Source organism: Chrysemys picta, chromosome 16 (genome assembly GCF_011386835.1).
Source record: "Chrysemys picta bellii isolate R12L10 chromosome 16, ASM1138683v2, whole genome shotgun sequence".
Classification (NCBI taxonomy): domain Eukaryota; kingdom Metazoa; phylum Chordata; order Testudines; family Emydidae; genus Chrysemys; species Chrysemys picta.
Genome location: NC_088806.1, coordinates 26893342 through 26908567, shown reverse-complemented (window position 1 = coordinate 26908567; position 15226 = coordinate 26893342). Strand labels below are relative to the sequence as shown.

At 42.7% G+C, this 15226-nt stretch overlaps 1 protein-coding gene across 5 annotated transcripts in view; it reads right to left on the bottom strand.

The window, feature by feature from the left end:
• SIK2 (salt inducible kinase 2) overlaps positions 1-15226 on the bottom strand; it is a 106083-nt gene that overhangs the window by 49246 nt on the left and 41611 nt on the right. For all 5 annotated transcript variants that reach the window (XM_065570360.1, XM_005291414.5, XM_065570358.1 and 2 more), the window contains one exon: positions 4134-4295. In XM_065570360.1, the coding sequence (XP_065426432.1) occupies positions 4134-4295 (162 nt within the window). The remainder of the gene's footprint in view (positions 1-4133; positions 4296-15226) is intronic.

The following is a 15226-nucleotide window of genomic DNA, read 5'->3' as shown; positions in this document are numbered from 1 at the left end:
CTTTGCAGAACTGTCTCAAAATAATCAATTGCTTTAATTTGCTATTTTAAAAAAATGTACAGTATTTTCATGACAAGGATTAAAGCTAGCTTTAGTCCTCTAGCTGCCTTTTGCTCTTTCTCAATTTGATGATTGGAGGCAGTGAAGAATACAGCAACTTTCATCCATCTGAGCACAAATGACCCATTGGGGAAGGGGAGAAAGGACAAGGACCTCTGTGACAACACATCACCATGCAGTCTGGGGTGAAACACTGGGTGAAATTCACTGCTCATCACTTTGTGGAATTAATGAAAGAGGTGACTTGGCACCAATCACCATAATGTTTCTGACAGCTACGACTGTCTTCTGATTAGCCATCACTAGAGCCACTGCTGGACAAGGGACCACTCTGGGTATGACAAAGCTGTACACAAGAATCACAGGATATGAAAAGTGTGAAACGTGGGACTACTGGCTAACGTGGATACTTATCCACAGGCCAGCACAGTAATGAGCATTTTGACAATACAGTGATAGCACTACAGAAGATCTGAAGAGAGAGAGAGAGAGAGAGAGAGAGAGCGCGCCTGACATAAGCAGTAAATGGAATTGGCTAATAACTTTATAATTTCACCTTGCTTTTATTTATATTTGAATCCTGGAGAATGCACGCTGTGAAATTCCCTATGCTAGAACAGCTCATGTCTCTAACCTTTCCTTGGCTAACAGGGCTCCTGGGATGCCTTTGAAATAGTGTTTTTGTGAACCTTTGTTGTGCTTGTGCTGGAATGTTCAGGGAGGCAAGGAACTTGCTTCCCTGCACCTCTAAGGAAATTATGAAAAGGAGACCTTCTCCGAATACAGCACACAACCTTCAAGGCAGCTCAGACCCCTGAGGAGGAAATCTGAAAAACAATCCTGGTTGGACATGGCAAACAATAGCACAAAAAAATGGCAAAGAAAATAAAATGGAGGGAGAGGGTGAGGAAGAAGAGATGAACAGAAGAAGAAGAAATGAAAGACCATACAAATAATAGGCCAAGAATGTTCATTAATTCAGTACAGCTACTGATAGTATATGGGTCCAAATACTCTGCAATTCTGAGCTGCAAAATTTGCCCAAGTACTGCTCCAGAATTTCAGCTTTCATTCTAAAAAATAGTAATAATCGCAACAGTCATAAGTCGTTAAGTCTTATTGTGCAAAGAAACCCTTAGAAAACATGAACAGACTGCAAACCACTGGTTAAGGCTACGATTAGGTCACAGAGGTAACGGAATCTGTGACTTCCATTGACCTCCATGACATTTTCTGCCCTGGGGCTGGAGCTCCCAGCCAGTGCCACCCTCACAGCTCCCAACCTGGTGGAGGGACCCTGCATGCCCAGCTGCAGTGGGCAGCCGGCAGCACACAGCGGGGACTCCCCACAGCTGCAGGACCCTGCAGCTACCAGCTGCCCGGGGCGAGTGGACCCTGCAGCAGGGGGACCCCAGAGCTCCCAAGCACCGCATCAGTGGGAGCAGCGGGAGCCCCAGCAGCAGTGGGTGCTGAACCCACCTACCCCTTTTGTCAGGGATATTTTTAGTAAAAGTCAGGAAAAGGTCACAGGCTGCCGTGAATTTTTGTTTCTTTCCCATGACCTGTCCATGACTTTTACTAAAAATATCCGTGGCAAAAACGTAGCCTTACCAATGGTCAATGCAAGTCTAGATGACACAATGGTCAAAAAAAAAAACCCAAAACACTCCGAGTGTCCTATCAGTGCTAGTACCGATGAAGCTGCCCAAGTGGTAGAATGAAGTTGAGAGAACTGCCTAAAAGCCTCAGTATCAATTCAGGTATCTTTGTCACCAATATCTCTGAGAGAACAATGTTAATTGCTCGATTAATTTTAATGGGGTGCTAATTCTGAAACTGAATACTACAAATTCATTCTGGACATTATTTACTATTTCACTTTGAACCGTTTATTATAACATCCAGCTTATGCACTTGGTCCACAGTTTCAAATGGCCTTCCATGCCAAAAGCCCCATTTGTCCCTTACTCCAAAGATCCCAACTTCCATGCAAAGTTACTGTAAAATCCTCCTGTTTCCTGACAACTTCAACAACAGATATGCATTTTCAATACAAAATCTTGAAACATACAAAAAAACCCTGAAATTTATCAAATAAAATGAAGTTTAATATCAAATGAAATTACATGGGGACTATTGCAATAACTGTGCTATTCGTTTTCAGATTACAGGAAATAAAAGCCTTCCATTTTTAGTTTATCTGAAGCTGCTGCAGACTTTCTAGTGTGACACAATAGAGTGCTGCAGGAATTAGGACTGCGGAGTGTACTGCCGCATCCCCTGGCTTGAAGTGGTTTCCATTATATCCAGGGTTTACAGTTTGCTTCAATGGTTCTCAGCACCCCCACTATAAAAATAGTTCCAGCACCCATGGCTACAAGGATGCGTAAGTGTGGCCATGAAGTATACAGGACTTGATGTCAAGAACCAGCTATTAATTGTCCATTTGCTCCCTTGTTTTATAGTGTTACCCTTCTTGACCTGAACACCTAGCCAAAGATTTGGGGTCTTGCAGATTCCAGTTAGGAGAAGAAACTGATGGAGTCAGATACCTTTGTTGTAATCTTGTTTATTTACAAAAATGTACAAAATCCTTTTTTCCCCTGAACACAGCAGGAACCAAACAGGAGACTGCTTCCTTCCTCAGAGTCCCAAATCTCTCTTAGCTAGCATCAGACCCAAAAGTCCTTCCTCCGGGCTTCTCTAAGGACCACACACCAAACGTATCCAGGTTTCGTCTGGAGTTTCCTTCCCTGTTTCTATGTACCTCTCTGCTTCTTGTCTCCCATCCCCAAACACTTCCTATTCAAACAATACCCAGTGAAGCCCTCCGCCCACATAATTCAAATTCACGAGTGGCCTTGGTTGTGTCTTTGTTTTGGGTAGACAGAGCTAGTATTTCATGAAGGAGCTTAACTGTTCCTACTATTTTAAACGAAGCATGGCTGTTACACCCCCAAGTTTCATGGAGGTTTAACCCAAAATATAACAATAAAGGATCCTTCCATTCTCTCTTCAACCAAAAATGTCCTCCAGTATGTTTAAAACCAGCAACTAGAAATAGTCTAATGTTCTACCAGCGATATGGAACAGGCAAGCAGGCGCTGCAGGCACCACACATTGAAATTAAATACACCTCCCTTTTCATTGTTTTTTGCCAATTTTAAAATAAAATTCTGTTGAGTGTTACCTTTAACACATTCCTACAGCCTTGTCCGTATGGAAAATATCAGAGATCAAGATGCATCCTGCATCATGGCAATGGCTTTTAAGCCACTGCAGGAAACCTCGGTAGGAAGTCCAACAATAAGATGATGTGATAGGGATTTGTATCTTAAAAGAGTATCTCTACAGCTTTGTCAGCCAACTGAAAGGCTATTTGCACTTTCTTGTCAGAACTGGCAAGTTTACTTCACTGAAAACCAGCTTCTTACTGCAGAGACTCCTTTTCCCCTATCCCCCCCCACCCCGTTCCCTGGCTACTGCCAATCACAAAAGTTCTCCAAGTGAGGGTGTCACCCAACCCTTCCCTATGCTAGAGTGTCAGGGCTAAAATCAGTCTGGAAGGGTTCTTGGAATTGTAATGAAGTAACAAGCAGCAAAATTATCCCATTGCATATAACATCTGCTGTGTCTAAATTTATTAAAATGAAATCATGCATGGTAAAAAAAAATCAATAGGCTTCCATTTGGAGTTTTTTTATGTTGAAAGAAATTATTTGATTAATTTTGTTTTAACCTGCACATCTGGCAGTGTTAATGAAGTGTCATGACACTACAAAAAAAACCACTCTCCCGACCCCCACCCCCCAAAAAATACCACACCACAACTCTATACATTAGTTCCATTTTTCTGAAGACAAAAAGGAACTAAACTAGGAGTTATTTTTAGTTGGTGTTTATTGCCATCATCACAAATTACCCACAAATGTAAAATATTGCCCTCTTTTGCCTTTCCACTTCTTACTGTTAGTGGAATCATTTGAGCAACAGCAACTGATTTGTTGGAGCAGACCAGGTGCTTCCATGGATACAAATAAGGTATTATTTAGAATCAACTGTATTCTGAGTACCTGCTATTTTGATGTTCATGTTGTTGTCGAGCAGGAGATTTTCAGCCTTGAGGTCACGGTGCACAATCTTTCGGCTATGACAATATTCCACCGCAGAGAGGATTTGCCAGAATTTGCGCCTGGCCTCCGGCTCACTCAGACGGCCGTGGTTGGCAAGGTAATCTATGAAAATAATGCATGTTTCAAGGGAAATGCGATAACCCTGTGATTACAATAATTTCTTTCAAACATTTATGACGCAGAAACAAGAGAAGGATTTTGGCCAATTTCAGACATCAACAGTTATTCACCCAAGCCCCTCTGCAAAATGGCTTCAGAGCCAGGAAAAAAAACATTGTGCAACATAGCTCAATTGTCCCTTCCTTCAGTGATGCATGCTTTGGTTTGATATTCCCTTGTCATAAAACAGGAACTATTTCCATGGAAACAGAAGGACAGCTGCAATAAATTGGCTTTTGCTATTATAATGTTTCAGCTTTGTTTCAAGATTTAGTCACCTGAAGACGACATTTACACTCCATTCTCTCTCTCTACGGATATGTCGACACTGTGCTGTAGCACCATGGTGTAGACCCTTCCTACACTGACAGGAGGTTTTTTCCCCACCAATGTAGCAATCCAACTTTCCAAGAGGCGGGAGCTAGGTCGATGGAAGAATTCTTCCACCAAACTAGCCACATCTACCTCAGGGACAAGGTCGATCCAACTATAAGGCTCAGGCACATTTTTCATATCCCTGAGTGACATAGGTAGGTCAATCTAATTTTTAAGTGTAGGCCAGGCCTCACAGTGAATTCTCACCACATGCAGCCTTGCTGCCTAATTATATTGTTTCCATAGAATATAGACAACCAATATTTATGCAACAACAGACCTAGCTGGGTGCTGCTCCTTCTCATACCTCAGGCATTACGATCAGTGTGTTTTTATAATTAATAATTTTTGTGACAGTAAATTTAGTGCTGGACTATAGCTAGCCCTAGAAAAAGAAGTCTCTATGGATCCCCAGAACAGGAACGGCATAGGCAGCAGCTTCTATTCACTGTCCCAAGTGGAGGCCAGTCTCCAGTTCAATCCTTTCTCTTTCTCTCATGAGGCGGTAGTGCAATTAACAGCAAAGGTGCAGTAATGGTACTGGTATTATTCATGATTAAACCACAGGCAGCAGCAGATGTATGTATAGCAATTTGCATGACAGACTCATTGCATCACAATAATAAATCTTTGGTGGTGGAATTCCAACAGGAGGGGTCAGTGAACAGGACATGCTTCATTATTTGCTGGATGAAACCAGTTTAAAAAATGCAAGGTGATTTATAGCTAAATGGTTAGTAGCAAGCCAAAAATAATCAACACCAATAAATTCTGAGGTTGTATTCTAGGAATATGCCTGACTCAAACATTGGACAAGTCACTACAGCTCAGAGGAGATACAGAATTTCTCTCATTAATAGAACTTATTTCTTAGAACTATTTTAAAAGGTTTTTGTGTACCATCAGATGCAGTGAAATTTTACTATGAAACGACATGGATAATTCTAATCTTTTAACCGTTCAAACAGAACAGATCTGACATTCATATATGTTCCAGCCAGGAGACTGTACAAGAATTATACTAAAAATGTCTACTTTGTTCCTTTTATATGGAACATGAACCATTCAATGCATTTCCCTCTCCCCAATCAATCGGACACACAATCATCCCAGTAACACATTAGTACATATGTTCTATGAAAACAGGAATGAAATCCAAAGAGAATGCAGGGGACAGTAATTAGTGCAACAGAAGGTCCACTAGCTGCCACAGTGAAATATTTGCTTACTGCGATATATTTTAGATCTCAGCTGTTAGTCTAAAAGTAGCTTCTGTTAAAAAGAGGAAGAGGGAACAGAATGATTTTTAATTTTGTCTTGACTAAGATTTGGTCCCTGGTTGTCACATCTCTGGAGTAACCTGCAGGTTTTCCATTCATTGGACATTTTCAATTTCTGTCTAAAATAAAGTAAACTAAGGAACTCTGATTAATATTGGGGTGCAGGGTTTGAGCTAGTCCCATTTTCATTTCATTTCATATAACTGATGACATAATTAGCACCAGACAAGGATGCTGAATGGTGGCACAATACCTAGTGTAATATTAACATGGTTCACGTAAAATTACTTTATCATCTTTCCCATCATAGGAGACTGACTTTAGCAGCATGTCACATGCACACTTCCTCTTCTGCACAGACCTGCTGCATCCTAACTTTGAAACAGGAGATCCAGATTTCTCACACTACTGCATTTGCTTCAGCTTTAATTTTTAAAATGCCAACAAATTTTTATTCAGGAGTACACATTAATATTAGCTAAAAAGTTTAGTTCAACAACTTTCAGTAATTCAGGCTGTGTGGAGAGCATATTGTGTGTACATGTGCACACACATGCCTTTGTGTACATTAGTTTTAAAGCATTATACTGTAAAATTTACTCCCTTCAGAGAAATAACATTTCTTATTGGCCAGAGAGATAGGAGCAGTCCGGGGCAAAATGCATTCTGGCTGGGGGCATCAGCAATGTTCTATCATGTGACGTCAACTGCAAACAAACCTTCAGAGTGTGCGTGCATGTTTAAAACCTCCTCTCCAAACAGATTTTGAATTGTTTAGTTGAACAAGAAAGAAGCATTTTTGTAGGAAACCATCATTTAGAGTTACCTGCTAAAGGACAGATTGTCCATGGCCCTTGCACAGATTCCATTAGTTGACCAGGCCTCAAGAACCTCACCCAGAAGCAGGATTGTGTGAGGCAGCCCTCTGTCTTTGCTGGTGCATATGATACCCAGGCCACATGGGCCACCTCCTCTTCTTTTTCTTCTGTTAAGAAAGGCTGATTCACTGACTACACTATACTAGAAAATTAGGTCAATTTAGCTACATCTCTTGGGGTATGTAAAATCCACACACCTGAGCGGCATTGTTAAGATGACCTAAGGGTACGTCTACACTTAAAATGCTGCAGTGGTGCGGCTGCACTGTTGTAGCTATGCCACTACAGTGCTTCAGTGTAGACACTACCCACGCCAGGGGTTCTCAAACTGTGGGTCGGGAACCCAAAGTGGGTTGCGATCCCATTTTAATGGGGTCACCAAAGCTGGTGTTGGCCCTGGGCCCCAGCAAGTCTGAAGCCCAAGCCCCACCGCCCAGGGCTAAGGTTACATGCCACCAGCCCAGGGCAGAAGCCCTTTGGCTTCAGCTTTGGACCCTCGCCTGGAGCGGTGGGCTCGGTCTTCAGTCCCCTCCTCTTGGGGTCATGTAGTCATTTTTGTTGTCAGAAGGGGGTCACGGTGCAATGAAGTTTGAGAACGCTGACCTACGCTAACAGGAGGGCTTCTCCAATTGGCGTAGATAATCTAGCTCCCTGGGAGGCAGTAGTAGCTAGGTCAACGGAAGAATTCTTTTAGCAACATCTCTCAGGGGTGAGGATTTTTCACAACCCTGAGAGATGTACTTATACCAAAGTACATTTCTAGTGTAGACCAGGCCTAAGTCCCAGAGTAGAAAATGCTAGGTCATTGGAAGAATTCTTCCATCAACCTAGCAACTGTCTCTTGGGGAGATGGATTACCTACGCCGACAGGAGAAACTCACATCAGCACAGATAGGGTCTATACTGAAGCATTGCTGTAGTGCAGCTGTAGCATTTTAAGTGCAGACATACCTAGAAAAAACTAACTAATTACAAACAATGATAGCACTGCTTCCCCCACCCCTGCCAGAAGGGCAGAAAGGAAAACCAACAGAGCAGGCACTGAAGACACTGGATACAATCCCCACTTGCTGTGCCATCAGTGGTTAAGACGAATTGAAGGGCAATTGGGACGACTCCCCCATTTATTACCCTCAGCACCCTCCACAAGTGGAGTGAGCAGTGAGTGGACCCTGCTTAACAGAGGACTTTGGAACCTTATGGTATAGGTGCTTTGATCCTCAAAGTGGGGCTACATAAAGGCCACCTGAAGCAGTCGTATAGGGACTGCTCCATCTGAGAGCCTTCAAGATGCAAATTATTCCAAAGGGATTGGAGAAGAAGTGGAAATATGTCGCAGGGAGGTGGCCAGCCACAAAGAGGGGAGCAAGGCTAAATGCCGCAACCTGGCTTTCAATCCCAACAGGTAAGAGCTGTTATGCCTCTTTGAACGGTCTATATCCATGATGGTAAATAATGACTCAAATGGGTTTAGAGAAAACTTGACTATTCTCTACTATTTTCTGCTTGGATAAATCAGAGGAGACCAAACAATATAATCTCATGTTCCTAAAATAAATTATAGCTTGGGATTTTAATACCATCATAAGCTGTTTTATAAATCTGCATCCCTGCCCCTCATTTTCATGGCTACTCGTCAATACGTGATAAATTATGGCTTATTAGCTGCTATAATGAAATACAAAGTTTGTAAAATGTGGAGGATGGTGGAGACAGTCTGCTGCCATTTGGCCGTGATCCCTGTAATGTGGCTGGAGGGGAAATTTAGCAGGAACCCCCCCCCCCCAAAAAGCTTTTACATCCTCAAGGTTGCATAAGGCGCTCAAAAGACACAGACACTCTACCCCCCCAACATTAATAAACATTTCCCTCTGGCAATATTTCAGCCATGCAGAATTTGTAAAAGAACTAATCTAATTACAAACCATCAATAATAGTTAAGCTGCTTCTTTATGATGTGACCTGGAATAAGTGTAACATAGATGGCGAAAGACCATCACACACGTAAGACACATTCACGGCCAAAGTCTGTTCTTCAATTACACAACTTGTAAAGCCACAGAAACGTCACTGATTTCAGTAGTATTGCTCTGGCCTTACATCGTCAGGGATGATGGATTTGGCCCTTAACGAGTAAGGAAGCATTCAGCAGCAAAACTAGGGAGGAACTGCAGTCAGGTGACCCAGGAGAACTCTTAGGAAACCATTAATTATGAGGAAGGAACTGTCAAATTGGGAGTGAACCAGCCAGTCAATATGGCAGGCAGGAGGAATGTTCAGTATCAATGAGAGTACACCCACTGGTTCCATGGAAAGTCCATACTTCCTTCCTTAAATCTGATTTAATAAGCGATCCCTTGTCCTCTTTAAAAAGTTTCCCCTCTTGTTTCACCTCACATGATAAATGGCTATATTCCTTTCCCTCAGATCCTAGCTTCAGGTCCAAGAGTTCATCATCTTATGGCTTTCATCAGAAACCTATTGCCATTCTCATAGATTTCACAGGTTCATTGCCAGCTAGTCCTTCCTATGCCAAATTTAAAAACAAAACAAAACAAAAAAAAACACAAAAACCAAAATTCCAGGGGACAATCAGGATCCCAGGAGCAAGAGACATCTTGCCCACCACACAGCCTGTGACTGCTGACTGATAACTCAGTTTGATCACACGCTTATGCCAACGGTGCAAGTAACATAACTGAAGGAGTCTGGCACCAGCAGGCTAGGAAAATGGATTTCATGGTTAGCTCATTTGCCAAAGTCCAATAAAAGCTGCCTCAAGCAAGCACCCAAAGGACCAGCATAAATCAATTTCCTCATGCACAATGGTCTTTGGCTGAAGGTCAAGGGCAGCTTTAGTGGAAAACTTGGGAAATGGTCATTTAGAGAATGGGGTTTGCATATTTGAGATCTGCAGATGAACAGTACTAAGGTTGCCTTGGTTGCCTTGGCCTATTTAGGTTGCCTTGATATTTGTAGTTAAAGCAGGAATAAAATCCCTGTGACACATGCTGATTGATTGATTTTTAGTCTTGAAATTTTACATATTGAGTCTTTCAAGGCTATTTCTTCACTGCATTGGACAGTCAAGGCAGCAGCACCAAAGGATAGCTGATGAAAAATCAAACTCCCATCTTCTCCCTGACCCCACACATCCCTATTTATCCCACCATTCCTCAGCACCTCCCCAGCTGGCTCATCTGCCCCTCCCGCTCCGCAGGCTCTCTGTGCAGATAGAGGAGTTTGATGGCTGTGTGGACTAGCTTATTCTAATCAAAAGAGACGAGGAGGGAGGAAGATTCTTAAGACAAAATTTGCTAAGGGCGCATTTTAAAATTCTTCCTCGACCAAACAAATCTTTTAGGGGGGAATAAAAAATAGAAAATTGTAATGACCTAGGAAGGGCTAATGTGAAAAAATTGTAGACTGAATTCTCTCAATGTGTTTAACTAAGGGATTTTAGTTCTAGTCTAATTGCAAATCTTAATGCAATTTTAACTATGAAGCCACTTCCAACACCTTCATATTTGTTACTGAAGATGGTCTCGTGGAACAGGATTAATCATTTACAGAACTACACCTGACACAACCATCTTTGTCTGAATTCAGCTAACAGGTCAAATCTGCTTCTTTAAAATGCAAACAAAGATGATGTAATGGGGTACTGAGCCCTGCTTCTGTATATTTGAAATAATCTGTCTGGAACATCTCTGATTAATGGTTTTACTTATGAATTTCAGTCAAAGTGCTTATGTAATTCTGATGGGTCAAACAGGGTTGTCCTAGGCATTGTAATGCCAAAAAGCAATAGGTCTAGGGAGCCTCTGGGTACATTGGGTAATTTTACTGGACTAGTTAGACAACATTCGATTTTAAAGGTAGGCCATGGGGGAAAAATTAGGCTTATGCCTTTGAGGTGGGGTAATGATGTACAGAGAAGTCCTAAAGGATGTTTTTTGTGAAACCAAAACACATGTTTTTGCCTGTTTATCTTTTACATTAGAAATTCATGTCTCATCTGCCCCAGAAGACTCTAAGGGTACCTCTACACAGTGGGGAGTGACCCTCCCAATGCCAGTAGACAGACTTGTGCTAGCAAGGCTCAAGCTAGTATGCTAAAAATAGCAGTGTGGACACTGCGGCTCAGGCAGCAGCTTGGGCTCTCAAGCCCACCCAACCCTCTAGGTCTGCGCTGAGGTGCTTAGTCTGAATCTCTGTGGGAGCCGCAACATCCGCAGCGCTATTTTTAGCGCACTCACTCGAGCCCTGCTAGTATATCGGTCTAGTCATGCTGGGAAGCATGCTCTCCACTGCAGTGTAGACATATCCATAATGTACAATTTTATGAGTTGTTTTATTAAGACCTAATAACTAAACTTTTAAATAAAAAGATGGACTTTGTTAAAGGTATACCCCCCTGAGCCCTTCAATTAAAGTGTTATCCCTCCACAAAGCATGCTATGGGACCCTTAAAAAGGATACTTCTGTGAAATCAGGGAAGACTAAACTTGGCACTTCTGCCTGTTTATTTTTAAGATAAAAACAAGCAAGGAAAGAAACCTGCTCTAGAAATTAAACCCTTCAGAGATTTTTTTTATATCTTATAAAGAAGCAAAAAAATGTGCATATACACCTCTACCCCGATATAACATGGGTTGGCATACAACGCAGTAAAAGCGGGTGGGAGGCGGGTGGGCAAGCGGGGTGAGGAGGCGAATGGGGAGGTGAGTGAGGAGGTAGGCAGGCGGGAAGACAGCGAGCAGGAGAGCAGCAGTCGGGCAGACGGGGACAAGCGCGCCGGACAGACGGTGAGGAGACTAGCGGGGAGGCAAGCGGTGGGCAGGTAGGTGGGGTGAGGAGGCGAGTGGCGGCCGGGCGGGCAGGAGCGCTGGGCAGACGGTGAGGAGACTAGCAGGGAGGCTGATTTGTCCCGGGCCCCACACCCCTCTAGGGACAGCTCCGACCCGCTGCTCTGAGCGGCGTGTTAAGGGTGCCGGGCTGGGGCCGAAGAGTTGGATAAGAGGCAGAGGGTCTTGGGGGGGCAGTTAGGGGACAAGGAATGGGGGGAGGGTTGGATGGGTCGGGGGTTCTGAGGGGTCAGTCAGGGGTCGGGAAGTAGGCGGGGGGCGGGGCCAGGCTGTTTGGAGAGGTACAGCCTTCCCTACCCGATATAACGCGGTTTCACCTATAACACGGTAAGATTTTTTGGCTCCCGAGGACTGCATTATATTGGGGTAGAGGTGTACCCTATTTAAATAAAATATCCTTTGTAGGTCTCCTTTAAAAGTGAGTTCAGGTAGCAAGAATCTCCTTGGTATCAGGCTGGGACTCCTTTCTGAATAATTGAGTTTTTTTTGTTTTTTAAACAATCTCCTCTCCCCCAGCCAAGGGGGGTAGGAGAATTAAAAGTAGAAAAATTGAATCGATATTAGATAGCTATAGAGATAAAAAGGAAAAAACCCTCTACAATAAATAGATGAATAGCATTTCATGTACTATAATCCGCTGTAGAAACACTTCTGCTGACTACATTTCCACTGGGTGACTCAGGCGGGGAAAGATGGTCTTGTGGCTAAAGCATAAGACAGGGTGGCAGAGTTTGTTCCAGCTCACGAAGAATTACTGTGTGAATTAGGATAAATTGCTACCTCCCCTCCCAAGAAGTGTCTGCAAATTTTGGGTGGCTAAATTGAGATATCCAGAGCCTGATTTCCAGAGGTGCTGGACAGCTGAAATCAAGCTATAAAGTGCTCTACATTTTAAAAGAGCTGTACAAATATTCACTAATTAAGCCTCACAGTGGCTCAGTTAGATATATGCACTCTTGGATAAGTTGTGATAAGCTCTTTTGTGAGCACACAAGGGAAGGGGAGGTGCTCCCCCTCATCCTTACAGCAGCTTATCAGAAACTGGCCTTATAAATATTATTTCTCCTATTTTACAAACGTGGAGACAGACACAGAGGTAGAGTTATGTGCACATGACAACCTACAACTCAAGAGTTTTTGACTCTCAGTCAGATGCTCAATCTTTAAGACTACAACTGCTTCCTCCGTCAACAGAAAAATTGCTCTCTGGAGGCCTGATCTACATTAGAAAATTAAGTCAGCTTATCTATGTCACTCAGGTCTCTGAACAGTGTAGTTAAGCCGATCTATCCCCTAGTGCAGACAGTGCTAGACTGACAGAAGACTTCTTCCATCAACCCAGCTATCGCCACTTGAGGAGACAGATTACCCAGGAGAACGTCTCCCGTTGATGTAGGCAAGTGTCTATGCTGAAGTAGTGCAGCTGTGTAGCGGTGCCACTATTGCATTTTAAGTGTAGACAAGCTCTAAATCTTCCATATATAAAGTCTCCATCTGCAGTCATATCATATTATGGTATCAGATCATACCTCACAAGCTAAACCAAATTAGGCCTGGTCAATACTTGGATGGAAAATCAAGGAAAACTCTGATATTGCAGAGAGTGGTGTTGTTGATTGCATTTTTTCTGAGTTTCAATACTGAACCAATGCACTGGTATTGTTGCTGGAGATGACATCTTTTAGGCAAGATGTAAAACAGAGCTCCTCACCAGGCCTGGTCATCAGGAACCCTTTGAGGTTTTTCAAGTGCCCTGGGCAAACGCATTTGGATAGTGGTGCTCTGCTTTCCCAAATACTCGCACAGTTTCAAGCACACAGGATTCCTCTGTATCGCATTCTTATCTGAGCAATGAAAGAATGTGGACAGATAAATGATTTATTATAGTGCTACATCACAACTGTGGTCATTTACTCAGTTTATTGCATCGATGTAATAATAGTTAGAGTGCAATAGTCTCCCTTCCATCATTCTTTACACAGAAAATTAAACCCAGAGAGCTTTCGCTCTCTCTCAACACACACACGCCTCCTAATGACGACTTTGAAATTCTTCCATCATACAATATTTAGCTCACTTGATCATTTTGCTATCTCACTGAACACTTTACAGTAATAAATATATTGGGAATGCTATACCTTCCTCTGTCCATACTGCAGTGATAGGGGAGGGATAGCTCAGTGGTTTGAGCATTGGCCTGCTAAACCCAGGGTTGTGAGTTCAATCCTTGAGGGGGCCATTTAGGGAACTGGGGTAAAAATCTGTCTGGGGATTGGTCCTGCTTTGAGCAGAGGGTTGGACTAGATGACCTTCTGAGGTCCCTTCTAACCCTTATATTCTATGATTCATACTGTGAAAGACATGGTTGCATTAGCATGCTGCATTTTTGTTATAAGCAAACCCTGACTTTAAAGGGATTTATGAATAATCAGTCAGGAAATGCCAAATTCAGGCTGAAATCTGATGTAAGATTTTTGCCCCACACATTTAAAAACATGGAAGAAAAATATTGGCTGCTCTGGGACAATGAGTGTGGAAAGCAAACGGAAAAGTAGTCATTTTTTCTATTATAATTCAATAAAATTACTCTCATTTAAAGACTGACCTTTGTCAAGAGATCTAGCCACAGCTGGGTCAAAGAAATCTAAAATGAAAATTAATAGCACCACAAGATATTGATCTTCAAAAGTGCTCACTAAGAACCTGATCAAAAGACTGTCAAAATCAATGAGAGTCTTTCTATTGACTTCAGTGGGCTTCGGATCAGGTTTCAGCAGTACAGGGCATACTTCATGTGTCTTTTCATCTGGATTTAATGGATTCATTGTGCCCTCCTAATCACATTTTCCCCAACCCATAATCTACTCTCTAGAAGTCTTTTGTAACAGGAATGCCATTACCCTGTTGGAGAAGCAACTACTTCCGTGACCTCCTGGATCATCTAGGCTCAATTACTGCACAGCTTCTGCACTGAGGATAAGATGGAAGAATAGGCCCACTAGAGAGCTCAATAGCCACTTGCATTCCAAACAATTTCATTACAAGATCTATTCAAAATAAATGGGTATCTGAGTATATTAAATACAGGACTTCAGGAAGAGGAACGTGAAATATTATTCTCCTTTCTAATCATGGGACCTTTAAATGTATGAATCAGAAAAAGTCAGCATGACGTGCCAATCCCTGGAGGGCTTACTGACCTTGTGCTATCTAGTGGACTGAGTTAAGTGGCAGCTGGGAACTCAGATGCACAAGGACATGGCAGTGAAGTTTTGGCTCTCTCCTGCTGGCTAGAGAAACAAGCTCCTCATCCCACAAGGGATGAAAATTATTTTCATCCCAACTCATTTAAATTCTTGTATTTTACGTGTTGCTGCTGCTACCACCTCAGGAGCAGGTACTGTGGGCAGTGGGAACTTGCAGCTCTCGATCCTCCAGGCAGTGATAGGCTAGAGATCTCAATTAGATTGCAC